Source organism: Balaenoptera ricei, chromosome 14 (assembly GCF_028023285.1).
Source record: "Balaenoptera ricei isolate mBalRic1 chromosome 14, mBalRic1.hap2, whole genome shotgun sequence".
Lineage (NCBI taxonomy): Eukaryota > Metazoa > Chordata > Mammalia > Artiodactyla > Balaenopteridae > Balaenoptera > Balaenoptera ricei.
Window position 1 is genome coordinate 66,836,294 of NC_082652.1, and position 26,807 is coordinate 66,863,100.

General features: G+C 46.3%; 1 protein-coding gene across 2 annotated transcripts in view; it reads right to left on the reverse strand.

Annotated features, from left to right (window-relative positions):
- Positions 1–26,807, reverse strand: part of LOXHD1 (lipoxygenase homology PLAT domains 1) — a 219,867-nt gene that overhangs the window by 17,517 nt on the left and 175,543 nt on the right. The window contains exons 32-37 of one of the 2 annotated variants that reach the window (XM_059894272.1): positions 23,754–23,962; positions 22,705–22,890; positions 19,772–19,899; positions 13,391–13,508; positions 12,277–12,451; positions 10,522–10,707 (exon numbers count right to left, since the gene is read on the reverse strand). In XM_059894272.1, coding sequence (XP_059750255.1) covers positions 10,522–10,707; positions 12,277–12,451; positions 13,391–13,508; positions 19,772–19,899; positions 22,705–22,890; positions 23,754–23,962 — 1,002 coding nt within the window. The remainder of the gene's footprint in view (positions 1–10,521; positions 10,708–12,276; positions 12,452–13,390; positions 13,509–19,771; positions 19,900–22,704; positions 22,891–23,753; positions 23,963–26,807) is intronic. The other variant, XM_059894273.1, reaches the window with a different exon arrangement.

Below are 26,807 nucleotides of genomic sequence, written 5' to 3' on the forward strand. Positions count from 1 at the left end.
TGCGCTAGTAGAATTGATTATTTTATCCCAAATGTCCTAAGGTTTACTATAAGAAAAAAGCTTAAAAACTGAATGAGCATGGGGTCCCAATCTTTCCAGCCAAGAGAGGGCAGATTCTGAATGGGAGCGAGACTGACTGTTACATGCTTCCTGGATTTCATCATGCCATCTACTACCTGCGATTCCTCAGTGGCCTTCCATACCTGATGGGAAAAAAGGGCCCAATTCTGTGTTTTCATATGTAGGGCTTTCTTCACCCTGTCTCTATGCACTTCATTCCTTACCTCAATAAGGAAGACCCCTAATGCAAATCCTCCACCCCAGTTAGATAGATTTATTCAGCACCACTTTAGCATTTCCTTCCTCTTCATTAAGACTCCAAGCTATTTCCCTGCCCTAAATTCCCACCTATCCTCTGGACAACTTAGGCCCCACCTCCTTCATGAAACCCTCCAAACTCCCCAGTCACATAGCATTCATCATCTGTCCATTCACTTGGCTATGAACACAGATGGCTTGGGAAATCTTTGCTATTGAGGTCATGAACATGAACTAACTCTTTTATGGTGATTTTATGCTGTGTCTGACTTCTCCAGTTAGATTTTTTTTTTAAACATCTTTATTGAAGTATAATTGCTTTACAATGGTGTGTTAGTTTCTGCTTTATAACAAAGTGAATCAGTTATACATATACATATGTTCCCATATCTCTTCCCTCTTGCATCTCCCTCCCTCCCACCCTCCCTATCCAGTTAGATTTTAAGGTGTGGGAACCAGGTCTTATGACTTCTTGATTGCATCACAGGGATATTGACTTAATGCTCAATAAACATAGAACTGATAAATTATATTTACTTTCTATAGTGACTCTCAGTTTTTTTTTTTTTTTGTCAAGCTAAGGTCCATGTGAGTAAACAAAATTTCTTAAACAAGATAAATAGATGGTTTGAAATGAGATATGGAACCATCACAGTCCTAGCTATTAAAGAATACAAGAATCTAGCTATTATTCTTCCACAGACACTTTCACATGTACATCATCCAAACTAGGATGCCCAGAATGACACACATGGATTCGGCAAATCTGGACTGCATTCTCAGCATACCCACCATACTGAACGTATTATAATATCTCCTTGCCTCAGTTTCCTTACTTGAGCAATGTGACTGGGTTAAAGTACGTGATTTCTGTGGTCCTTTATATTTCTATGAACTTATATTATTCAAAAGAAAATATATAAATTCATTCTGTGATAAAAAAAAAATTCTTCATCGGAGTTTTCAGAGGAAGCAAGCAAGAAGAACAAGATGAATTAGAAAATAAACACTCTGTTATAATTTGTTCAGTGTTGTAAAAGCTATCTGGGTAATTGGAATTAAGGGGAAGAATTAATCATTTATCTTGATTTTCATCTATGAACTATATTTCATGGTAATCAAATAGCCTGAGGGACAATTTTTTACAGAAGAATTCTAGCTAATAAGTGGATAAGAAATAACAATTAGAAAATCATTTGTAACCCTAATTGATCATCACTGGGAGAAGCCATTAGATGAAGAGTGATGGGGGGAACTTTACAATGGAGGAATCAAGCAGACAGCCCCTGGATCCACCATTAGATGTGAACATCAGTAAGACTGAGACAGCTGTGATGTAATATGAAGGACACAGGTCCCATTTTAAAGTAGCCTTGATACCACCTATAAGGCATTCTTGCCACAGAATGTTGAACCTGAAGCTAATCAAGCCTTTAGAGCTGACCTCCAGATTGTAGGAAATATGGGGCATAAGTAAGCAATGATACCATGAAGAAGCAAACAGGCAGGTCTGGAGTGTGGAAATTTTATAGATCATTGGACCCAGTTCCTTCAACAGTCAATGGCATGAAAAAATAAAGGGATTAGGTATGGCTCTTCATTAAAGGAGACTAAAGAAGCATAACAACTAAATATGCTGTGTGGACCTTGTTTGCATCCTGATTCACATAAAACCAAAAGTACAAAGACATTTTTTATGTTATTAAGGAAATTTGCATATGGAGTGGAAATTGGATGACATAAATAAATCATTGTTAAGTGTGATAATGGCATTGAGAAAATATCTACTTTTAAAAGAGAAGCATACTAAATATGTTTGGGTGAAATGACATGAGGTTCAGGATTTGATTTTATATCTTTCAGGAACCAAAAAGAAACCAAAAAAAGAAAAAAAAGGTTAAAAGGGTAAAGCAGGTATGACAAATCATGTGTTGAATCCATGTGATGGGTATGTGGAAGTTCATTATACATATCTAGCTGTCTTGGCTTACATTAATATTTAAACTTTCATCTCTGGAAGAGAAAGTTACTATAAAGAAGAAGTTAGGCACAGAACCTTGTTCCTCTCCTGACCCTAGTATCCCAACCACTTGGGCTCAATGAAGACACAAAAATCTTTCTTTCCCTGCCGATGATAGGATCCTGCTTTCAGATCCAAAGTCTGGTTGGAGAGGAGAAGGCCACTTCTCTGCTTACAAAGGGAAGAGATTAACATCAATGACTTGGGATTTCTTTAAGTTCAAGAGCCATTATGGGGCCAAAGGCAATCAGTCTTGGGCTATCTAAGGCAGGCATCAATTTCTTTGAAGAGCCAAAGTAGTAGCAACAAACAATCGTTAGGATGGCTTAGAGCTGTCCAAGGTGCTGAACTGTCTCCTTTTTTTCTTTCAAGGTTTTGACAGTGATGAGACAGATTTGAATGCAGAGTTTTTGCATAGAAGAAAAATGCAGAAAAATGCAGTTTTTTTCTTGAGAAAACTGAGAAAGTCTAGATATGTGCATAGTGTCTAAGGAGTGGGGACAGCCATTATTAGAGGACCTAGTGATGACCCTGAGGTTCATGGCCAGTACTCAATTTTTGAAAGTACTAAGACACAAGGAAAAATTCTGATTTGGGAGAAATGTGGATTCCCTGTGGTGGAGGCATAAAAAGACAGGAATGATCAGAGGGACTGAAACAGAGGTATAAATAAATTCTATATTAAGTTCCTACTATATTACAGTCAGTGTGATAGGCATTAGGGAAAGAGCAATGAATATGACAACGGTACTCATGGAGCTGATAAGTAAGGGAGACAGAGACTAAGCACGTAGTTACAAATATAATGACTATTCTGGGGGACAGTTTAAGTAAGGTAAGGCAATCAGAAGAACTTACAGTGAGGAGGTTAGTACATAAGAGAGTTTGTTAATCATAAACAGGGAGATGTAATCATGGCAGGGTGCATGCTGGGAGTTAGGTCACAAGGCAGAAGTCTCAGGGGCTGGAATTAAATGTCAAGCACATAGTAGAAACAGAAGCTAGTCTGATGCCTTTTAGTTCTAGATTCTTCCTCTTTTTCCTGCTTAGAAGAATAGTTGGTTTCTGAGCCCCAGTTACCACTGAACTGCCTGCAGGGCTATGGAGACCCCAGCTGCAAAAGTTAAGAGCAATGAGTTTGTCAAGCAGATCCCAACTTGACACCACCTTGAGAATTATAGCTCTGGACCACCTCACTGTACTTTAAGCTGCTGCAGTTAACCTTGCTGACTTCAGGCTCTCTGATGGGACTTCACTCTGATTTGGTGCATTTTATCTTGGCCTAATGGCCTTGAATATTTTTCTATCCAGCAGCAAATCCTGAGGCAGATATTTTGCTGCAGAAAGGTGATTGAATTGGAGCCCTCAGGAAGTCTTCACTATTCCCTGGAAGGGCCTCTTCCTTACTGTGTTCAGTTCTTAGGGTTGCTGTAACAAATTACCACAAACTTGGTGGCTTAAAAAAAAAAATAGAAACTTATTCTCTCACCACCCTGGAGGCTACAAGTCTGAAAACAAGGTGTCAGTCAGGCTATGATCCTTCTGAAGACTCCAAGAAAGAATCCTCCTGGCCTCTTCCTAGCTCTGGGTAGCTCCTGGCAATCCCTGGCATTCTATGTCTTTGAGCTGTGTTCTCTATTTCCGGTCTCTGCCTCTATCTTCACATGGCCTTCTTCTCCATATGTCTCTTTGTGTCCTCTCATCTTCTTATAGGGACAGAAGTAATTGGATTTAGGAACCGCCCTAAGTCCAGGATGATTTCATCTCAAAATCCTTAACTAATAAAGGCCCTATTTTCAATTAAGGTCACATTCTGAGGTTCTAGGTGGCCAAGAATTCAGGGGGAACATTCGACCCACTAAATCTGCCTTTGGAGAATTACAAATGCTTGAAGGAGTGTCTGATAGGATGTGCTACATCTGGAGGCTTCTCAAACACTTAGAGAGGAGAAAGAGATTTCCCTGGGAGTCCAGAAAAGGATGGCATTTGGAGTCATCCATTTAGGCTTAAGAAGCTGCTACAAGCTGATGTTTGACATGAATTTAGTCACCTGTTCACATAATTATTAAATAGCTACTAAGTGCAAGGCACTGAGAATTCAAAGTTGAATCAAACAAGTTAGAGACCTACTGTTTAGAGACTCAAAATCTGCCAGTTGTAATTGGCAAGACAATTACAATTCAGCACAGTCAGAGCTACGAATAGAGATATATAAACAGAACAGTTCGGGAGCATCGAGTAAGGAGCATCTAATTTCATTTCATGTAAAAAGTGGTAGTTAATCTGGAGTTTGAAGGATGCATTAGAATTTATCAGGGGAAGAGAATTTCAGGTGAAAACTCATCTCTTGGGTATCTATTTATGAATAACTGTTAGCTTGGACAAAGATGTAAGTTATTTCCTGCCAGGTAAAATTTAAACAAGGGCTGGCCTCGAAGTTCAGAGAGCTAGGAAAGAGAAGAGAGTGAAGAGAAGAGAAAACCTTTTTAATGGAAGTTCATCTTAGAGATTTCTCATTGTTGCAAATTCATATGTACCACACCATTCACTGGATGGGCTGGAACAGCCAGGAATCAAAAGGCAATTCCACATTACAAAAAGGACAAGAAAACAGAGATGGTGAGGCTAGGTGAGAAAGTTTCCCTGACAATCTGTGTGTGTGGTGGGGAGGGAGAGGAGTACTTAGGAGGCAATGATGAACATTTTTGTCTTATAAATATGAATCCATAAATGACAGAAGGCTGTTTATCTTCCCCTCCTTTTCCCTTGTTACAGTGATTTAAATGTTTGGCTGCATAAAAAAATTTCTCATCAAGGGATTCTGGGAATTTGCTAGGGAGAAATAAACATTTTAAATAGTTTAAATTGCTTTGCTATTTGAAAACAAATGTAGTTTCATATTTGATTTATTAAATTTATGCCCAGGAAACTATGGCATCATGAACCAACACACCACTTCTCGGGATTTCATGGCCAGTGAACCATCCTCAACATTACAGAGTTCCCCAGACAGGGTCCATCTCCCCAGACACATTCCCCTTTGGAAGTAAAAAATGTTGAAGCAATCCATCTTCCTCCCCTTTTCTTCCTCCTTCTCCTCTTCCTTCCCTTCTATTATCTAACCTCAAAGCTTGGAATTCTCAGGAATCTGCTCTCGGCCACTTTTGTTTTTCTCAAGCTGCACTTCCTCCACAAATGCTTTTATCACTCTCATGGCTTCAGTAATGTCTCTGCACTAACAACTCTTAGATCGATATCTCAGATCAATATCTCCCAACTAGTTTTCCTCCTGAGCTCCAGACCCCACTGTTACTAGCTATCACCTCTTAGATGTCTTCCAGACCTTTAAATTAAACATATCAAGATGAAGAAACTCCTCAAGCATCCTCACCATTCTTGCTCAAGTTTCCTTCTTAGCCAAACCTTTAATAAGCTTTCTGCCTTAAATATTTCTCAAATCTTTCTACATTTTCTCCATTCCCCACTGCTACCATCATTGTGCAAAGCATCATTATCTCCCATCATCTCTTAGCCGGTCTTTTGAACTTTGTTTTCTTTTCCATTTAACGTATCCCCCACAGATATGATGATAATCTTCCCCATGTGACTACTGTTCTGAGATCCCCTGATGGCTTCTCAGGACAATTAGGATAAAGACCCAATCCTTGACATGGCTTATAATACCTTGCACAGCCTGATTCCAGTGTACTTGCTAGCTCCCAACCCCATTCCCTATTTTGTAGTCATTCTGAACTCTTCTTTCATTTCTGGAACATATCAATATTTTTTTATATTTCAGGGCTTTTATGTTTTCTATTCACTCTGACTCAAATAAGCTTCATTTTTGGTAAACACCACACCTCACCAAATGTCTATTCCTATCAATACTTCAGGTCTTGGCTTAAATATCACCTTTTCAAAGATAGATCCAGTTGAACCTTATTATTTGTGTATTATCCATATTTACAAATTAACCTACTTGCTAAAATTTATTTGTAACCCTAAAATCAATACTCACAGTGCTTTCACAGTTATTCATGGACATGTGCAGAGTGGCAAAAAATTTGAGCTGATGCACATGTTGCCAGCTGAGGTTAAACAAGATGGTGCTCTGCCTCCTTGTTTCAGCTCTCACACTATGAATAAGTGTCCTTTGTGTGGTCTATTTAGTGCTGTGGTTTTTTCTTTTTACATTTTTATGCTTTTTGTTGGTAATTTTGCTGCTTTAAATGCCCCCCAAGCATAGTGCTAGAGAGCTGTCTAGTGTTTCTAAGTGCAACAAGGCTGTGATGTGCCTTACAGAGAAAATAGATTTGTCACATAATGTTCCTTTAGGCATGAGTTATAGTATTGATGACCATGAGTTCACTGTTAATAAATCAAGAATATATATTAGATGAGGTGTCTTTAAACAGGAACACACATAAAACAAAGTTATGTATTGACTGGTTGATGACCAGAGGCCTGCAGGAACCTAATCTTGTATTTTCCCTAGGAGCAGTGGTTCAGTGTTTGCAGCAACTTTAGAGTGCAAAACTACTGTGGATAATGAGAATTGGTTATATTTGATTTATTGACTGAAATCAATATAAAAACTTGTTAGGACTGTTAGGAATCATTAGCACTACAGTAGTAGAGGAACTGAAAGGCTCATGTTGTCTGGGAAGAGGACATGTCAGGTAGGAGGAGAAAAACAAGAAAGGGGGAAACATAGGCATCACTACAGGCAAACATTATCCCTGACTCCTGGAATGTTACTGCTTGACTTTCTGGAACATTCTCCTCAAATATGTGAGCCTTTGCTTTCCTAGATAGTTTGGAAGGAGGGATACCACATGGAGCAGGAATGCCTAAGAGGACTCTGGAAAGTCTGTGATGAGAAACAGATTGGGATGGAAGGAGAAGGCAGACTTTGAAGGTGTGGTAGCAGCAGGAGAAGTCATCCAAGGAACAAAGAACCAGTAGGGTTTCAGATATTTAGTCAGGTGAAGTTAGATTAGATGGAGTTCAAGATAGCAGCCTTTGAAGGCAGGAAACAGAGATGAACTCTGATCTTGGATCAGCAATTATCTGTCTTTTATTGCTGTGAGTTGAGGATGAGACGTATGGTAATTTGAACCATTTTGGCAAGCTGAGGGAAGTCTATAACAGTCCAGGCTGAAAATAGTCAGCCTCAAAGGTGGGAACCCTAGAAACAGGTGGCAGAGTCCAGAATTGAGAGAAGCCAGAGAGAAGTCAGTACCCTGGACAGCTACACAGCTCCAAAGGCTCTAGCGTGTTTACCCAGAACTGTGGTCTTCAACACGGGCATCCTCAGTCTTTCTGGTCATCCCCTCCACCCTCACAACCCTGTGAGTGAAACCTTCATATTAAAAATGGCCCTGACACTGTCTTCTCTTCTTGGAAAAGGGATGGAGGTCATCATGGTCTACATGAAGTTCTTCCCTGCCCAGTTCTCTGACCTGACCAGGAGGTGATCAGGGAGCCCCTTGACCTCTGATCCCATCATGTGGTCGAACCCTAAGGGGATTGTTCAGACTGGCTGGGAATAATATTTCTTCCTTCTCAAGGCTTTAGTCCCTTTGTTTCTCTGTTGCTTCTGAGGTAGGGGCTGTGGAAGAACAGAATTAAAGGCCCTGATATTTCTCAGCTCTCTCCTGGGAGTGGGGGAGGTGGTGGAGTCTCAACTAAGCTAAGATTTAGTGAGTCTCCACTATGCCACAGGCACCTTTGTAGGCAGTTATGAAAATAAATATGAATGAGCCATGGCCCCTACTCTCAAGAGTAATGCCTTGCCAGGGTGTGTTGGCAGTCCAGAGATAAAATGTGCTTCTTTCTGATTAGGACAGGGGCACAATTCCCAGGAATATACTTCCTAAACTATGGTTTGCCTCTGGCGTGGACACTGCAACAGGAAACTGTTTGCATGGATATTAGGGTAGACAAACCCCATCCCCACCCACCCCCATCAATCTGGTCTGTCAAAGCACTCTAATTAGGCTTGTGGTGACACACACAATGGAGCTCAGTGCTTTTACTGAGCCCCTGGCATCTTGCTCAAACACTGAAGTGATTGTCTTGACTGAGTGATCCATTTGTGGAGTGTCATGGGCAGTGGCTCATCTTGATCTTATGAACTGTCTGGGGCAGGAGATGATCGTAATAATTTGGCTCTTGTTGTTAAGCCAGACTTTCGACCACTGGCCAACCTTCTACTAATTCTAAAACAATCATAATGGATGACGAGAGAGTGAGAAAGAATTCAGAGATCTTTGTTTTGTTTCCTTATTGGGAAAGAGTAGAGATTCATTAGGGATATTTTGAGAATATTTTGCAAGTATGTTTCTTTCCATAGACTTACAATGACACAGAATGAACAGGAGAGGAATAAGCATCCCCTTCCACTTTTCTGGAGAAGTCATCCTCCCTCTATACCCTGACAATAAACATGTATGGGGGACATAGTGAAGAGAGGTAGAAGAAGCTGTCCTCGTCTCCTCATCTTCTTTTTTGACCTGTTGGCACAGTGGCTGGTGAGGGTGCAGAATGGAACTGGCAGGATGGGCTGGTATCCCAGAACAGGCATCAGAAGACCTGGATTTGAGTTTTGGCTGTGTCTCTTTCTTGCTGTGTGATTCTGAGTAAGTTGTTCAAACTTCACAGGGCCTCAATATTCCTTGGTTGTAGAAAAGAGAGATGATTCAGTGCTTTTGTTGCAGGAATTCACAAGATTGTTTAAGGGTCAAATGTTTGTATCATTCATATTTAACAGAGCACTAGGCCCATAGTGGATGCTGTAAATGTTTGCTCAGTGAATGACTGAATGGGTACACTGAGGTTTGAAAACTGAGAGCTGTGCAAATCTTCATTAGATTATTGCTCTGAAGACTGAATAATTTCTCGGTGCTTAATCAGAGCTTATCCCATGTTATTGAAAAAATTTTAGTGTTTAACCCATGTTAAAGCTGCCAAGTTGGGCTTCATCAGATACCATGACAGACATATTGGTCGTCTGTCAGGATGTGGAAGAAGTAAGGACAAATACAACACTCAGGACACCTCTGGGCCTCTCATGGGGGAAACTCAGGAAAGACTGGAGAAGGATTTGAGTGAATAGCTTTGCTGAGGCCAGTTTCAATGGAAGACAAGAGGGTGAGTTAGAACACATAAATTAAGAAAGTAATGTGTCTCAAGGAGGTGAAATTTAGTATTTAACAACTCTTTTCTAATTATATAATGTATAACATAAAGACTCAAAGCCAGAAAACAATGTTCAGAGTGGCCTGAAGACAACAAAAGGATAATGAAAAAACACTGAACATGAACTTCAGCACAATTACAGATATGACAAAGTATTCCTTAGGTATTTTGAAGTTAAAAATAAATTTCTTGCTTGGCTTATATTCTACCCCATCATTCATATTTATAAGTGAATTTGACTAATTTTAGACTTGCTATTATAAATAAACAAACATAATCCTTTACAGAAAATCCATGGGAAGTGAATTTGGTGATGTAGCCCTTTTTTTCTTAATTTTTATATCTGAACTAAGTAGAATTAATGCCCTGACATCACAGAAGATTAAGGGCTACTCATCACCCTGGGGGACAGGGGGGAGCAGGAGGAACTAAAATTTGCCCAGAAACATTAGCTGTTCTAACTGATGGAACAGTCAAAATGGTGGCATTTGGGCCTCCCTGGTGGCGCAGTGGTTAAGAATCAGCCTGCCAGTGCAGGGGACACGGGTTCAAGCCCTGGTCCAGGAAGATCCCATATGCCGCAGAGCAACTAAGCCTGTGCGCCACAACTACTGATCCAGTGCTCTAGAGCCCGCAAGCCACAACTACTGAGCCCATGTGCCACAACTACTGAAGCCCATGTGCCTGGAGCCTGTGCTCTGCAACAAGAGAAGCCACCGCAATGAGAAACCTGCGCACTACAATGAAGAGTAGCCCCCATTCGCCGCAACTAGAGAAAGCCCGGCTCAGCAACGAAGACCCAATGCAGCCAAAAATAAATAAATGAATAAATAAATTTTAAAAAAATGGTGGCAATCAACTGCTTTTGGTTCCCTGTGACCCTGGGGTAGAAGGGTCCACGTGCAGTCAGGGAGACAGGGTGGGGCTCAGGTGGAGAGCTGAGGCCTGCCCTCCCTCCCACCTTGACCTTGAGCCTGAGTTACCTTTGTTGTCGTGCCAGACCCTCAGCTTGCAGAGGTGGCCCAGGCTCAGCATGTCGGAAAAGTTGAATGTGTCGGTGCTGTTCCGCTCGAACTTGTTCCAGTTGGCCGACTGCTTCAGGGCCAGGGTCCCGCTGTCCCCATTCTCCCCAAAGATGATGATGAACACATTGGCATCAGTGCCCGCTCCTGGGGTGCACAAGACAAGGGCTCTGGGTGCTGGCTTTTGTGAATCATAGCTCTCTTGCTCTGGCCTCACTCTCGGGATCCTGGGAGGAGCCAGGGGGGCACATGGGCAAGTTCAGAGTCATCGAGGCCAGGGGTGAGGTTGGAAAGAGCTGGTCAGTGTCATAGGGCTCCCAGGTCTACAACTCTATCCTTCATCTCACCTCTGTGGCTTGTAAATGCTGCTGGGCTCACTGGGATCCCGGTTAGCAAGTGTGAATGGTTTGGTACAAGAACTCACCTAGTTTGGGGGAAATACACCCATACTTAAACATGTGCCGTGTAGACTGGCTTTACAGTTTAGAAATAAACTCCCTCCTGTACAATGTGAAAGTTCCTTGTTCCCAAATCTGCCTCTGGTTGACATTCTACACTAGAGCTTCACATCATTTGCTTAAGACAAATAGAGGTATTGACCCCAGTTGAAAAGAAAAGGCTTCTGGAAGAGGTCACTCCTTGAAGATTTTCTGATACACACCCTGTGGTTAAAAATGAAGTTATTGTTTTCTGAGAGCACATCATGTAGGGATGAGGGACTCGAAAACCGTGAACACTTGGAACTTTAAGCGAAGAGAGTGAAGGCTTCACTCTGAGGAGGAAAGGAAGAAGGGAGGTGCCAAAAAAAACTTTGCCAGCTGTCCTGACCCATCACGTATGCCGGAGATGCTTCATTTCTTTGGCTGAATGCTCCTCTGTTGAAAATGTAAGCTACCAGGGCCAACAAGGGGCTCTCTCACTAGCCATTTGTAAGTAGTGTGAGTGAGTTTGCCAGATTCCTTGCACCAGCTGCTGGGGAACAGGCTTGGTATAGGGGAGGGGAGGCAGGGGGCATTGCTTTCCTCTCAGCTGCAGGCCTTTGAGCACGCTCATACTTTTGCTTGGAAGGCCCCTCCTCTGGTGTCCCCTCTGCCTCACCGGTTTCTGTTTGTCTTTCTGGGCCAGACTTTGGCACCACCTCTGGGAAGCTCTCCATGACCCTTTCCCCTGATCTCAGGCTAGGTAAGGTGCCCTCCTCTGGGTTCCCAGCACCTGTGCCAACTTCTGTCATAGCCTCACTGTCATTGCTGCACTCGAATGTCAGTCACACACGGGCTCAGGGACTTATCCCATCTTAAGACCCCAGGCCAAAGCTGGCACACAGCAGATGGTGGCCAGGCACAGGGATGTGGGAAGGAACCCAAGGGCATCCAAGATGCATGGCCCCTGGGTGAGGGGTGTCAGGAGGCAGCAGGAGGACAGAGGGCCTCTGAGCCAAGTTCCTGCACCGTTTTCAAAAGTGCTGATGATACGGCCTGATGATGTTCTCCCCCACTTCCCTGAGGCAGGAAGGACAGAGCCAAGTCAGTCACTGGCAGCAATACTTTGTTCAGGTAGAAGGTGGCACACTGTGGAAAGGAGCTGGCCTGACTAACTTTTGGACGGCCATCCAGAGAAAAATGTCTTGACCAGAGCCCAGGCCCTGAGCCAGAATTTAAGGAGGGGCAGGGTTAGTGGCAGGTGGGTATAGGAGAAGGGAGGGACCCACTGACTCACCCAGGATGTCACTGGTCTTCACTGAGACGGTATAGGAAGTCCACTCCATCATCTCCTCCCCGTCGATGACGGCACACATCTCACACACCAGGGTCTTCTTGCCCTTCCGCTGGGACAGCCAGTCTCCGTAGTAGAACATGGTCAGGTCTCCAGCGTTCATGTTCTTCAGGAGGATCTGGGGGAGAGAGGCCAGTGTGGGAATACCTCCCTCTCCTCTGCCAGCTGCCCACCCGCTATGCAGCCCCCTCATCTGGACCCCCGGGACTCATGATCCCAGGCCTGAGACAAGTTCTTCTCATTTAGACTCGAGGCATGAGGAAAGGGTCCTCTCCAGGAAAAGACCCTGCCCCGCGGGCCGGGAACAGGGTCTGAAGCCCCTGCCAAGTCTACCCTCACTTAGGGAGTTGGGAATGGACAATTCGTCTAAATATATTTCCGAGAGGTGCCCATCACTGTGCATGAGAAATGTTTGCTGAATGAATGACAGAAAAACAGACCAACCAAACTACTGTCAGCCATAGACCCCTGGAACTGTGTACCCAAGCTCGCCAGATTGTCCTTGGTGGGAGCACCATATTGTTGGCTCAAGAAAAACCTGCTAAAGGCTGGACAGGGGAGCAGAGTCTGAGGGGACTTGGGACACATGGCCTTTGATGGATGAGGGATGAGAGGATGACTCAGAGGGGAGCATTGGTCCAAGATGGAAGAAGAGGCAGCTGGCTAACCGTGATCACGGGGGCACCGGAAGCCTCCTTGCCGTCTGCCTAATGTTCCCACCATCGGAGCCTTGCCGCCCCAGTTCCTGCTGCTCCCCTCTCACCCCTCCCAACTCGCTTCCTCCAGGAAGCCCACACCCTGGCTCTGTCCACATTGCACTGACAGGGCAGGCTGTATTCCCTGGCAGCTGATTCAGTTTTGACTGGACTCAAATAAATAAAACTATGTCTTCTGATTAATTCACACCAAAGGGCGTATTGATTATCTGGGCCATGTTCGCATAACAACCCTTTAAGGTGACATTTGCACTTCAACAAGGCCCACTGACAGCCCAAAGGAGCAGGAAGAAGGGGGTGGGCAGTGGGTGGAAGGGAGGGTGAGGGTCCAGCCATGTTACCCTCTCCAGGAACCACTCGGGCCGGCTGCCCAGGCCATCAATTCGGATCCGCATCTTGGTGAACGGGGCGATGTCCAGAATCTCCATGATGAAGGTGTCATTCTGCTCCCGCTCAAATCTGGGGGTGGAGAGGAGGGGCATGAAGAAGGGAGGCTGGCCATGGTGAGAGGGCGAGGCCATGCCAGAGACCAGATTCAGGGTAAGGAGAGAAGAAGAGGCCTCTCAGCTCCCCGTGACTCCCCACTAGCCTGTATCTTGCACCCCAGATGTGTTCCCAAAAGACTGGGTTAAGTGAGTTGCTGGCAGACATGGTCCTGAATCAAGAGGTACCAGATCTGGGTTCTAATCTCATTCTGCTAACCACATGGAACAGTCCCAGCTCCTCTCTGGGACTTGGTTTCCTCATCTGTAGTCTAGGGAAAATGACACTGGCCCGGCAATCTCATAAAACTGTCATGAGGACCAAATGGATGTGAAATCAACTTAAAATGTGAAAAGAATTCCATACCTGCAAAGCTTTAAATGAGACTCTATGAGTGACATGGCTGCCACGAACGGTGGGGCAAGTTGTGCACTGCACAACTCTAGATAGTGCTGTTCACATTTTTCTGTACAGAATATGCATAACTGAAGGCAGTGGCCCTAGGTTGGGTAATACTACTAATAACTGTAAAATGGCAGTTAACATTGCTTTTGTTGCTATTACTATTTTTCTACCGAATGACCACATCATCTCACAGACGCTCTATCTTTATTTCTTACTGCTCTTCCCACAGTGCTGCATGCAAAATGCGACCTTCAGTGCTGACATTGCTTGACAGCTCACTGATTCCAGATGCTGCTGCTGATAAGCCCCTGGGGGTAACGCAGGTATCACTGAAGATATGACACTGCATGGCAATTTTATGCTTCCTTGAACAAAACATACTTTTAAAAACAGAGGCCACAGCCAGTGGGAGCTGGGACTGCAAATGCTGCAAACTGAGAACTAACTACCCCTCATCTTCAGTGGAACAGAGGCCTAATCCCTTTGATAACTTGCTTATGTGCACTTTATGATTATTAGAAGTAAAAACACTCTCCCAGAGGTCTGCCCTAAATCTCTCCTGCTCTAGTTTAAACTGTCTGTCCTTCTGGTCACATGGGAAATGGAAGGCAGTGCTCACAAATTCCCCTGTCAAGCTCATCTCATATAGTGGACATTCTCTCAAATAATCTTTCAACTCATTGATTCCTTACTCTTGCCAGGTGTATAATTTTGCAGAACAAAGGAACTTCAGAAATCTGTGTTTTGTATTTTTAAAAAATTTTCGCCCTTTGAATTTAGCCAAATATCTCCCTTTTATGGAGATTTTATGGTGGGGCAGGTGTAAGGAAAAAGGGAGAGAGAAATAAGCTTTTCTTTTAGAAAACTGAAGACTGGGTTACAGTTGCCCCCTCACCCTTCATTAAAGGCTAAACCCCGATTACACCTGGATAGACCCCTCTCCTCAGGGTAAAAGGCCTGCATCCGAAAGGAAACCCCCTCATTGGCCCTTCATTCCTCCACAGCTCACCAGCCACATTTTCCCTGCTGCTCCACACCCCCTCAAGACACCCCAGTTGATACGAGGGAGAGCCACGACGTTGAGGGGCTGCCGCTGGAGAAGTGGTCAGCCTCTGAGTCAGGTCCCCCTGCCTCTGGCTCAGAAGGATGGGGCTGCTGAAGTGGCCCAGGCTTTGTCCTGCTCATCTACCTGAAGGAGCTCAGCAGCTTTAGCTGCCCCTCACTCCCTTCCTATTATCCCTTCCTTCTGTTCTCCACCCCATCAAAGGCTGTCCTTGGGAAAGGGCCTAGCGCTCACTCACTCACCAGTCTCTGTGACGGAGGACAGCCTAAGGCTAACCAAACCCAAAGCCTTAGGCTGGAAGGGCCAGTATTTAATGGAAAAGTTTTAGACATTGCTAAGAAGCTGGGGAAGATTTATGGGTAGGGAGCCTGGGGACGGGGTGGCTGGAAGATAGGGAAGAAGGTTATGGGGTTCAAAGCCAGCCTCCCTGGGGCAGCTGCTCAGGCACTTTGCCTCTGTGCATCTTAGAGGTAGGGTTGGGGCTCCCGGAGTTGGCTGGGATCAGAGGCTCACCTGTAGCTTCATGTTAGACCCAGCTCCTTCCAGTACCAGTGGCCATCTAGCCCATGCTCCATCCCACAGCAACTGGGGGCAGCGCTGTCCCTCTAAGGACAGCATTGGCCAACCCTTCATAAGTCAGCCCCGGCTCTGCCCCAAGAGCCAATTGTTTAATTGTCAACAGTTTGGCTAAGCTCAGTGCCTCTACTGTCTCCCCTCCCCAGGCCCTTGCAGTAGCCACCAGACCTCTCTTCTCCAGGCCCGAAGTGCTCATCAGCACAATGTTAGAGAATAAGTTTGCATTGCTTTAAGCCACTAGGTTTGTAGTAAGTTTTTATCATAACCTCGGGAAACTACTACAGCCCCAATTGGCAAGAATGTACACTTTGGGACTGTAGGGGGGGCAGATGAGAGACCCAGCACAGAGAGAACTCCAGGCATTGGTGAGTAGCAGGAGGACTGCCTCAGTGGTGGTGTAGGTGTCCACAGGTGCTGATGTGACTGAGGGGTAAAAGGCAGAGCCCACAGGCCCTGGCTCCTCTGAACCGGGCTCCTCAGGGACCAACAAGATCATTGAACTTGCTGCCCAGCAGGGAGCTGCATCAACCCGTCTGCATCCATATCTCATGAGCATCCTTGCCCTGGTTTGAGAGTAGATCAAAGTTAAAGAAATCTCAAACAGATTCTAAGTCTCTACCATCCTCAAATGCCATGATCAGGCCCAGCACAGGTTCGAATCTTCCAGTGTCCTTTTAAAGGGCAGCCTCTGAGCTGAAGATGATGTGTCAAGAGGGGTCACCCAGCAGTGGGTGCTAGGACTTTCCAACTGCCTGACCTTTCAAAGGCACCCGTCCCTGGAACTCAGCCCGCTTGCCTCTCCTCTCGGACTACCACCACTCCCACTCAGCCCTGAGACCTCCCTCCAAGCCTGACCAACTCCAGGAGCCTCCTTACCAACTCCCCTGCCCATGAAGTCCCCAAAGATGGGCCCTTTCTATTCTCAGAGCTTTATCACTAACCAGGCAGTGTGAGATCTAAGTGAGAAAGATATGAAGGAAAGATTCAAAACTTACAAGCTAAGCCCAGGCCACCGTCACTGGTGGCTCCCAACTGCCTCCTGAAATGGCACCTGGAAAGCCATCTGGGCTCTGCCCTCCGTTTGCGTTCTCTTGAGCTGAGTCTCTTCTCATCTTCTTTGCACTAAGCGTTAGTGGAAGCCGGGGGGCCATCCAGAAGGGCAAACACAACAGAACTCTGAGAATCTGGTTTGCTTCCAGACCAAAGAATTTCCCAGTTCATGGGGTCTCCACTGGGCCTAGGAATGATTCCTTACAGGCACTTACTTCCCTCTAGAGAAAAACCACATCTATTTGCCTAAAAATAGCCCCTACATCCATTAGAAACTAATTGCCTCAAATTCCACTGTTAGACAGTCATTCCTTGGGTTTAAGCATTACCTTTTGAGGGCATCATTTTTTTGAATGCCACATCCATTCACGACCATCTCACTGTGAATGAATTTACCAGAACAGTTGCCCCCAAAGTGGCAAGATGACAAGTTGGGGACTTTAGCTGGGGAGTGGGGTTGAGGGAATTGCTATCAAATTTGGCCTCTGGGTATAGCATTTTACAACAGGGGCGCTGCAGCAGGCGAACCTACACAATGCTTTCTGTGTGACACATGCACGTTTCTGCCTCCATTCTGGTCACACGCCATTTCTTGGGAAAGTCTCCCTTGCACAACAGTAAACTGTGTGCATGACACAAGCCCAGTGGGTCTTGCTCTCCAAGTCCCTGAGTCAAGATGCTGACACCTATAATGAGGATGCCAAGACACAGGCCAAACTTCGGGCCACTTGCAAATGCAATGAAGCAAAATATGTCTTGGGTAAGAGCCCTGAGCTTGCCCTCCAGAATAATTAAGAAATGATGGCTCTCCTCACAGAATAAATCTTAATTTGGAAAACCAAAATTCTTTAGCAAGGTGCCTCGAAGCATTTACAATATGGTGTGACTTTCAAGCAACATTTTTGGAATTTAGATACTACCAGAAAGGAGGTATCTATCTTTCCCACCAGCAACTGTGTCTGCCTATGTCTATAAAATAAGGTGGAATGTAGGCGTGGGATAATTAATCCGAGGTATTCCAGGAATTTGGAGTCTGGGTGGAGATTAGGGTCAAAGTAAAGCGGTAAAGATTGTGAGAGACTGAAGATAAAAACAGACACTAGCTAGACCAGAGATGATAACAGAACTCTGACCCACCACCTCTGCAGCAGCAGCCATCCCAGGCCGCCAGCCTGCAGCCTCACCAGCAGTGGGCCCATGATGGTCAGGATGTGGGGAATGACTGCCAGCTTCCCTGATTTGCCCCCTCTCCCAACTCAAGACAATCAGAGAAATCCAGATACGTTCCCCAATCCAATCACATAAGACGCCCAGTTCTAGGTAGCTCCCCTCCAGCTTTGCCATGCCCCCAGTAATGCTACACTCTGAAGCTTTGCCAGACTCCTGACAGCCTTAGCCTCTGCCAAACAAAGTGATGGTGGCTCACACCCTTGCTATAGCAAGCTCTAAAGAAATAGCCTCTGTTCTCATTTGGCCTTCGTTTATTTCCACAATTTCAGGAGTTCAAATCTCAGCTCCCCTGCTTACTACCTGAGTGACCTTGAGGAGTTACTTCACCTTTCTGTGTCTCAGGCACCTTATTGGCTGTGAGTTAATATATATTTAAAAAGCACTTACAATGGTGCCTGGCAGGGAGCAGGTGCTCATTGAATGTTAGCCTTTGTTACAATCATCATCAGGGGAGAATTGGTCAGGGGAGAATTCCAGGAGGGAACAGGAGTTGCATAATGAGAGTGTAGAAGTGCTAAGAGAAGACAGGCAAAAACTGTTCTCATCAGACCCCCCAGGCGCGAGCCGCATAAGATGAGCAGAGTTCCTGCTCTCATGAACTGCTCTGTCCCTGGGAAGAGACCTCTGCCCGGCTCCCAAGAGCTTCAGCATCGCCATCCCCATCCTCAGCACCGTCCTCACCAACCTCACCTCTGCCACAATCCAGAAGTACTTACTGAGGCCTGCTACATGCAAGGCCAGAGTCAGGAGCTGTGAGGACTCAGAAAGGAGGCTTCTCTGTATCCTGCCTCCAGCCTGGGGAGGCAGCAGTGTGGGCTCAGAGGTGAGTGGCTGTGGATGGGTTGTAGAAATCCTAGGCTTGGGCTCTGAGTCTCTCCCCTCTGATGCTTAAGATATCAGGGGCCAGGGATGGTTTGGGGGACAATGGCTGAACATAGAAAACCAAACAAAACCCAGGACCAAGCTGAGGATTTGATGGAAGGCGCAGACAGGAAGCACTACAGGAGGTTCACCTTTATTGCCATTACTAATAACTATCTTAAGAGGCAGTAGAACCTAATGCTTAAGACAGGGGCCACCTGGGTGCAGTACTGAGTGCCATAGCTTACTGGCTCTGGGACCTTGAGCAACATGACTTGACCCTGCTGTGCCTCAGTTTTCTTACCTATAGAATGGGGATGATAATAATGGTCCTCACAGAGTTGTAGGGAGAACTAGGAGTATCAATACATTCAAAGGGCTTAGAAAAATGTCCAGCACAAAATAAGCCCACATCAGGGTCCATGCTGTTGCTGTGGTTCCCTCAGGTGTTAAGCTTTGTGAGCTTGAGCATCTTCTCTTCCCGGTTGTACTGTTTCTCCAGTGTCTGAGACAGTGTCTGACATAGGTGTACAATTGTTTTTTAATATTTTAAAAATTAGTTTAGCCTTTTTGTAATCATTTTGAACTTGTAGGCAAGTTGCAAAATAGAACAGGGTTTCTGTGTTCCCTTCACCCAGCTTCCCCTAATGTGAACAGGTTACATTACTACCATACAAAGAATGAAAGCAGGAGATTCACAATGACACAATGCTATCAACTAACACAGACCTTACAGTAAACATTTTTGAGTGACAGAAGGAAGGAAGGAAAGGCGGAAGGTAGGAAGGAAGGAGTGCTGTGGGCTGAGGTGATCAAGGAAGGCTTCCTGGAGGAGGTGGATTTGAGCTAGCCCTTGAAACAGAAGGGTCTTGAGACAGAGAGAGTGGATGAAGAGCATTCCAGGAGGGAGAAATCACACAGAGGCATGGAGGCCCCAGGGGATGAGGGGAGAGTGAGGGGAGCAGTCTATTTAAAGGCAGGATGGGGCTGGATGGTGGAGGATCGGGTGTGTGGAGGGGCAAAGGGGCAAGGGGCACAGGCCACCTCCAGATACCTGGCCTTCTTTTTGTCCAGCTGCACTTCCTCTGTGCTGCCGTTGATGCCGTAGAGGGTCATAAAGATGTTGGAGTCGGTGCCACCACCAACCACGTCACCCGTCCACACCGTCATTTCATAGAGCACCTGCCATGAGAGGGATGTGGGCCCTGGGCACTGGTCTCAACCGTTAGCCCCAAGGATTTGCCTCACTCTCACTGGGGCAAGACAACACGCCCTCCAAGCTCCATGGCTCTGAAAAGAGACCTCCCCCTAATCAACTGTAAATGTCTGGAGAGCAAGAGCTAGGCCTTGTTACTGTCTGTGTCCCTGGCTGTGTCCAGTTCAGTGCTGGAGAGGAGTTCAGTTTCTGATAGCAAACACGTGCGCAGTAGGAATATGACCAAAAGCCCCAGCGTTAACCGATGTCTTTGTCAGTCGAATCTCAACCTAAGTCTGTTCATCCCAGCAGCGTGTGTTGGCCAGACAGTGGCTTCTGGAGCCATGCAGGGCGCCATTTGAGTCCCAGATCCGTCCTGTGCTAGCTGTTGACCTGGGCAGAGGCCCCACCTTCTCCAGCCTCTGCTTGCTCCCCCATAAAATAGGGGTAAGCACTCTGTAGAGTTGCGAGAGCTGCAGACACCTCGCCTTGGGGCCTGGCGTCAAGGAGCAGCAATGGTTCTGGGGGGCTCCCTCCTTCCTGCTGCAGCCAGCACGCACCCTGCACGTCGGTGAGTGGGAAGCGCGCCCAGTCTGATGGTTCAGGGACTTCTGCCTCCAGTCACCTGTGAAGTGGGACAGCCGCCTATTGTATGCGGTTTTCACTTTAGGTTGGAATTTTGCCCTTCTGCCTGAGGTTTGCTCCAAAGAGGACGTGTTCCCTTTGCCTCTGCTGGAGGGGGAGGGCGCAGCCTACTCCTCCGAGGACGGTGCCCCCACCGAGGCCCCTGCCTTGGTTCTTCCTCCAAGAGGCAGCCTCGTGTCAAGAGGGGCCATCTTCACCCCTGACCTGGAAGGTGCTCTGGTCCTGGCTTCTTACTCCACGCCTCTCACCAGGTGCCCAAGGACTAGCAATTAGGTCTCGAAGGTTCAGGAGAGGCTTGCACACATGGCCAAGGACGTGCCCGGCTGAGCATCTCCTCTGCATATACCTGTACCCGGCCCTTCCTTTCCCCAGCGGCTGCTGTCACTCGTGCAGGCGCTAGGTCCCCATCACCCAGACGCTTTCGGACTCATAACCCAAGTTATTCATGGCAGTGATCATGCCCCTGATGTCGTGCCTTTTCAAGCAGCATCTAGAATCTTCACCACGCTACTGCAAGGTTCGAAGTAGTATTTCAGGCCTGGCCAGGAGGACATGTTTGCCAAGGGAGTCATTGAAGAGCACATTGCTTTACCAGGAAAACCCTCTTAGACCACCTAACAAGGGCATTTGTGATGGGCATGGAGCTATCAGAAATGAAAGCAGAAGCCTGACACTATTTTGCTCTAATCCAGCAGACATAGACACAGAATGATCAAAGTGAGTGCTCGGTGGCCCCATGGAGACTGTCTCTTTAAGGCTGATCTCTCCAGACTCCTGTGTTCTCTGTGTTCATCATTCTCTCCTTTATGCAGACACATCTCTTTTTATGTCATAGGTGTGTTTCCAGAAAGAGACACAGAAACAGGGCTTTTGTAATTCCAGTCTGATATCAGATGTCCTGGGGAGGTGGCCAGTCCAAAGAGCCCTACATTTCTTTGTAAAGTGACAAACGTGTGTTCTTTTGTAACATGAATAACTGGGGTGTGGGTCTGGATTTCCACAGACTAAAGAGCTCAGAGGGAGATGCAGCTGTACCGAGCGGGGTGTGCGTACGCCCTGGGAGTGGCGCACACACACGCCCACGTGCGTGCTGGGAATTGGGTCAGGACGGGGGTCCCTGGATGAATTGTGTGCTCTCCTACGCTGACCGTCTGGCCACAGATGGAGATGGCTGAGCAAGGGAGCGGGGTATCGATGCCGTAGAAAGTTCTGCTCTCTGGCTCTCAAGCAGGGGATGGGCAGGCATCCACACTCCTGCCTGGCAAGAGTTTTAGAGCCCATAACTCAGCCCTTCGTTCTGTTTCCATATACTATATAGGCAGGCCATGCTCAGGCCCAGAGCGATTTCTCCTTACCTTTGTGTGACGGCTTCTGACCTAAATCTAGTAGCGCATTGGTTTGGATTCAGGAATAGAGATGAGGGCTGGGACCTTCTGTTTACCCCACAGCTTTTCAGAGAGAAAGGGAACCTGCAGGGCCATGTGACACAGAGGCCTCTGCGCCACCAGCTGGCCACGTTTCCTTGGGCCCCAGCACCCAGACATCCTGCTTCCTGCCTGACACCAACCCGTGACTTTATACAACCTGTCCCAGGTCATTTGGCTAGTTAGAGGTGGAGATGGAACAGGAGCTTAGAGCACCTGCCTTCCAGATTTTTCCCCTTAAGGGGGTCTTGTGCAGACAGCACTCACTACACTATGAGACCCAGAGGCTGACAGTCTCCCAAATGCCATCTGTCCTCATGACTGGCCTACTGGTGTTGTTGGAGCATCCTTCGGAGAATAATGACTCTGCATGTCTGTGTAGAGCATGCAAAGCTTTTCTGGACTGTTCATGGTCTCATTAATTCTCATCAAGATCTTACATGGAACAGGATAGGAAGCATTATTTCCATGTGCTGTACGAGAAAACCAAGGTCCGGAGAGGCCAGATGACTTGTGCAAGGTCACACAGCTGCAGACAAGAAGAGACTTGATTCTCTTGGCTCCTAGCAAAGTGGGTCTGGCTGGTATATAGGGCTGCAGCCCCTGCCAATGCCCCAGGGGTGAGTCTGCTGCTTCTCTCATTTCCATTTCCCCTGCTTCTCGCCCACCTCAGCCTGCACTGCCCTTAGCCACACAATGCACACACACAGGTGCCCTCTATACCTTCACCCCGATGTTCACCACCATGGCATCCAGGAGGTCAAAGACACGGGAGGTGACTCCATCTCCTCGGTCCTTGGCGAGCCAGCAATTGCAGCGCAACGTGTACTTGGTGCCCTGGGTGGGCACAGCCAAGCATAGCTCCTCCACCAGCCAGCAGCTCTCAGGCGAGGCCCCGTCATGGCCCAGCTAGGAGGGGACACACAGGGGCCATGAGGACAGGGCACAACTGGGAAAGAAGCCCTCCCTGCTCAGCGTCCGCTTCCCCATTCTTCTGCCTCCTCCCTCAGCGCTGTCTTCCAATGTGCTTCGCACTCACTGACCAGAGTCCCTCCTGTGAAGGTGGAGAGATTTTGCAGATGTAATTAAAGTCTCTAATCAGATGACTTTGAATTAATCAAAAGATTATTCTAGGTGGGCCTGACCTCATTAGGTGAGCCCTTTAAAAGAGGGTCTAGACGTCAGAGACGGAAGAAGTCAGAGAGATTTGAAGCAGAAGAGATCTTCTCTGAATGGCTTTGAAGAAACAAACTGCCTTGTTTTGGAGAGGGTCACTTGGCAGGGAATGCAGGCAGCCTCTGGCCTTGGTCCTACAACTACAAGGAAACAGATTCTTCCAACAACCGTTGAGCTTGGGACAGGACCCCAAGTCTCAGATGAGACCCCAGCTGTGGCAGCAACTTGATTTCAGCCCAGTGAGACCTTGAGAAGAGGGCCCAGCTAACTCAGACCTGGACTTCTGACTCAGGACACTGTGAGATAATACATTTGTGTGGCCTTAAGTTATTAAGTTTGTAATAATTTGTTACACAGCAATAAAAAACTAATACACAGGCATGCCCATTGGGTGGGTGGAAAACGGACCTGGAGGGGCAGGTGATGCAACCAAGGTCACCCAGCTAGTTGATGGCAGGGGCCAGGAGCTCTTCCTCTGCTGCCTGTTCTGAGTGGGGCTCAGGTCGGGCCCACTCACCCTCCCACCTGTGTACTGGTCAGCTCCTTCCTTCCTTCCCTAGGGGTGGTCACCATCCCGAGGCCCTAGGGCCCAGCACCTCTATTTTCTTGATAACGCCCACATCCAAGCCTGCCACATAGAACTCCTCCACGGAGCCGCAGCTGAAGCCCTTCTTCCCTCGGGGGTAGTCCAGCCAGATGCGGTTACTGCGCTCGTCATCCTCTCCGATGAGGAAGATGAAGGCCCGGCTGTCGGTGGCTGCGTCCTTGTGCTTCCCCGTGGTGACTGACACACAGTAGGGAATAACTGCAAGAGATCATGGGAGCCCAGCCTCATCACGGGCCAGGTGGACCAGGGTGGGCTCAGACACTTGGAAATGACCTCTGGTGGCACTGGTCTCAGCTCCCTGCCTCTGAGACAAAGTACAACAGAGCTTTTCAGACTGGCAAGTATCTACCCTCCAAGGACTGAGGGAGCTGGTAACTCCCAAGAGAAGATCAAAGAGAGCATTGTTGCCAGATCTAAAAGCCCTGTTGACCAATTATCTTAGTTGCACCTAGCACTCCCATGTGAAGTGGGGTGAGAACAATAATGGCTAGCCAAGTACAGGGGTTAGATGCCTGAAAAGCTTATCATAGATAAGAAAAGCTTATCACAGCAAAAATGAGGTTGGCAAAAGCAAGGTCTCACGGAAAGTAGGAATTTAGGGAAGACAATAAAATATTATTTATATATGTAACCTAGTAAATGAAAGTTCTAGAAGGCACTCATTTCCAAAACAAACCAGATTAAACAGCATAAAATCTTGCTCAGGTAGTATGGCATAGAGTTCTAGTTGCCCAGCCAGTTTCCATTCTCCTTGCAGCTAGGGGTGGTCATGATATATAAGATGTTGGTAAATTTCTTTTAAAGGGTCTGACTCAACTGGGAGGAGCACCTTTTTTGCTCCTTACCCTTCCATTCATTCTGCTTGGAATGTGGATGTGATGTCTGGAGCTCCAGCTCCAAGTCATCTTGGAACCATGGGCAACCTTTAGGATGGAAGCCACTTGTAAGATTGCCAGAGTGGTCAGGTTGAAAGAGCCTAGGTCCCTGAATTCACTGAGGCTGCTATATCATTCCCAACTGCTTCTCTTTGAATTTTTATGTGTAAGAAAAGAAAAATTCCTTGTTCATTTAAGCCGCTATCTTTAGGTCTCTTGTTACTTGCAGTTACTAACTGAAACAGGTTGGAAAACCTTCTCCTGGCTCATCTTCCTCAATAGCTTGGGAGACACTGCCCTGGGGTAGTAGATGTTAGGTTATGCAATCTGTAGCCCTTTGAAAAATTTCCAGACTAGACCTTCCTGGCTGGAATTACCTGTGTTGTTTTCTGCCTATGGCTGTATTTCATCTTTACAAGGAGAGCCCCACTGGCTTTTCCACAGCTGATCATCATGCTTAATTAAGGAGAAGCACTTTCTTGTGGGTCCTGTCTAAGAAGGTAGAGTATAAAAATATTGGTTCTCTCTGCCCAACCCCACAGACCCTCCATGTGGTCTTCTGGAGAAAAATATAGTGGTTGACATACTCTTATATCTAAGAGAACTGAACAGAAAAGCAGTGGATTTAAATGTCCAACAGAAAAATATACAACTGCCTTATCTCAAAAATCTGGTTGGAAAAAATGAACTTCTCAGGGGATTACAATATTGTTTTAAGGAGCAGGAAAAAACTGAAGCTAAAAGAGTGATTTGTTCAAGGCCACACATTTTCTTGTCAGAGCCAGAAATGGAACTTAAAACTCCAAAAAAACCAGCTCAGGACTTCTACTTCCTACCCCCCGACACTGGTCATGCCTAAAATTTGCATGGCTGAGTCCTAAACAACAAACAAGGAATTCTCATTGCTGCTCTTGATTTCTGTCTCATGAGAATTGTCCTAGGCTCTCTGGGCTGAATCTATTTCTTGGGAGTCTGGGTGAGGGCAGAGTTTAGGATGATACCCTCCTGGTGGTAGATCAGCAGATTAAGGATATCATCATCCTAACTTCTCTTAGCCTTTGTTTCCCCATCTGTAAAGGAGGCTAATTGCTGCCCCCTGTAAACAAAATTAATAAACAAAAACGTCAATTAAATAGAGTCTGGAGACCAGAAGGGGGAGCTCTCACTCCCTATGATGATGGCAGCATCCAACAGGAAAAAGAAAGACTCCACTTCTTTCCTGGCAACAACTCAGTCAATGAAAAGTCCTGAACTCTTTGTTTACTACAGCTCTCCCAACTGCCTTTTCCAAGAGTTCTCCTCCCTTGCTGTGTGGGGACTTGCATGTAGTTTGCCAGGGTTGCAGACTCCGAATTGCAATTCTCTGCTGATCCCAAAAAACCCATTTTGCTAGAGAAATAACTGGCAGTCTATTTGTTTTAGGTCAACATTTTGGTGGCTCATACAGGGATCCAGAGAAGAGCCCCGACAGGTCTGGGGCTGGTGAGCAAACAGGTGAGATACCCACAATTGAGCCCATTGTGCCCACTGCTTTTCTTGTCAACCCTGGAGTTTGAAGGTATGTCTTTTTCCTGGATCTGAGCTCATACTCTCTTTGCATTTGAAGCTTTCCAGGCTTTATCTGGGATCTATTTTAAGGTTTTGTCCTTTCTGGTTAAGGCCTTGTTCTGTATACGAGTACTCATTTGCCACCTTGGTCAGATTTTGAGATCAGACTCTTTCAACTGAAACTGGTTAGGTTTCAACCTGTTCCCTTTGGAACAGGGGCTGTTTCATTGCAACTGTGCTGTTTCAGCCTTTGACCCATTCCTTTGGAGTAGGGCTTGTTCTATGAGAAGTGGGCTGAGAAGCCTTTGGCCTGGCTCCTCCAGGACCAACCTGTTCCCTTAGAACTGGCTAGTATTAGGCCTGCAGTTCCTTTGCAAGCTGTTTGAGATATTTGAACTGTTTAAGCTATTGAATTGAGTTGTTTAAAATGTAAGATGGTTGAGTTTTTTAAGCTGTTTAAAAATTATTCTTTTACTCTATAGAAAAACCTCTGAGAAATAGGATCCCAGTTATCTAAATATTTTGAGGGCACCCCTCCTACAGGGAATCTGGTCAATTTTATGTGTGAAAACCTCAGTCCTTCCTCATACACATTTCTAACTAAATGGATCTACCTGACC